A 1,453-nucleotide genomic window follows, 5' to 3' on the forward strand; every position below is an offset into this window, starting at 1 on the left:
GACGGAATATTTTTACTACTTTCCTAATTTTCTCAATTAATGGCCCTGCAATCTCATTTAAATGTATCTCCTCATTTATTTCTTCTTCATTATGAATTTGCAAACCTAAATCTTCATCGTTTTCAGAATCAACTTCATCATTTTCATCAATAACGTTTACATCTGACACTTCGCGTTCACTCTCTTTCTCTATTTCGTCAACATATCTCTGTTTTACTTGTCTATTATATAATACCTCTAAAATAGCTAGTTGAATACCATGCACCAAACAAATTTGTTGATCAGTATTAACTATTTTTCCTACTTTCTTCATTACAGATGCGCCATCAGTTGTAATGGCAACAATATCATAATCCAAAGATATATTATAAATGTTTAATTTAGCATCAATAATATTCACGCATTTTTCAGCTGGCATCGTCCCATTCACACGACATAAGCCAAGATTCCAAAACATTTTATCTGTTGCATGTACATTTAAGTTTAAATATCTTCTATTTTTAATCGAAGTCCATTCATCGAAAGTCAAACTAAATTTTTGACCATCTAATTTTAATTTCTTAATTTCTATTTTAAGCTGTTCTCTAACTTGATTACTAAAATTTTTAACAATATTTGAAACACCGCTTACTGATTTAGGAATATCGGAAAATCCTCTAGCTGTTAATCCTAGTCTTATATCTAAAGATGTACATATTATTCGAAAGGACAATCCATCTCGGCTAGTTAAACGTGCCAATACTGCAGGTAAACAATTGTCTGTTGGAAAATATTGAGTAATCGATCCACTTTTGATAACTTTTTTGGATACCGTATCAGAACTGCTGGAAGTGCTGGAACTACACGATGTCGAAGCCGAACTCTCATTTAACGATCTTTTTAGCAAACTTATATTATGAATTGCCTTCAGATGCGTGTGCATACCACTAGTGCTTCCTCCCGCACAATGGATTATTTTGCCACATGTTGTACACTTGCATTCATTTTTGTTCTTTTTGCCACGTAAAAAGTAAAACCAAACGGAATGTTTGTTATTAGAATTTCTGTTAAATTTTTCAAATTCTTGTTCTTGCATCATGTCGAGACTAAAATTTGGAATATTAAAATTAATGTATGTTATTTATAATAAATAATCTAATAATTAAGCAAGTATACATACCTTCGTTTTAAAAACTAATCTTTATTATATAATATATGTATATTCAATATATGTGGTACTGATTATGGAAATACTGCAAAGTACAAAGGTACTTTCCTTATTCCCTGGTTATACAAACCACAAGATGCAAATGCAAATGGAAGAATCCTCCTTGTTATAAACGTATAGGTTATAAACAAGATTGATGAGAAGATGTTATTTACAAATAGCGTTTATCTATTGTTAACTGCAGGAGCGCCACGTGAAGCGCTACGCGCAACGCCGGGACAAAAAGTTTAATATCGATTACCGGTA

The 1,453-nt window shown here is 31.7% G+C and overlaps 1 protein-coding gene across 1 annotated transcript in view; it reads right to left on the reverse strand.

Annotated features, from left to right (window-relative positions):
* LOC105556635 overlaps nt 1–1,447 on the reverse strand; it is a 7,062-nt gene extending 5,615 nt beyond the window's left edge. Inside the window, exons 1-2 of the mRNA XM_012003729.1 lie at nt 1,160–1,447; nt 106–1,085 (exon numbers count right to left, since the gene is read on the reverse strand). Coding sequence (XP_011859119.1) covers nt 106–1,078 — 973 coding nt within the window. The 5' untranslated portion in view covers nt 1,079–1,085; nt 1,160–1,447. The remainder of the gene's footprint in view (nt 1–105; nt 1,086–1,159) is intronic.
* Between the last annotated feature and the right edge of the window lie 6 nt (nt 1,448–1,453).

Source organism: Vollenhovia emeryi, unplaced genomic scaffold (assembly GCF_000949405.1).
Source record: "Vollenhovia emeryi isolate VEMERY1.0 unplaced genomic scaffold, V.emery_V1.0 DF939881.1, whole genome shotgun sequence".
Lineage (NCBI taxonomy): Eukaryota > Metazoa > Arthropoda > Insecta > Hymenoptera > Formicidae > Vollenhovia > Vollenhovia emeryi.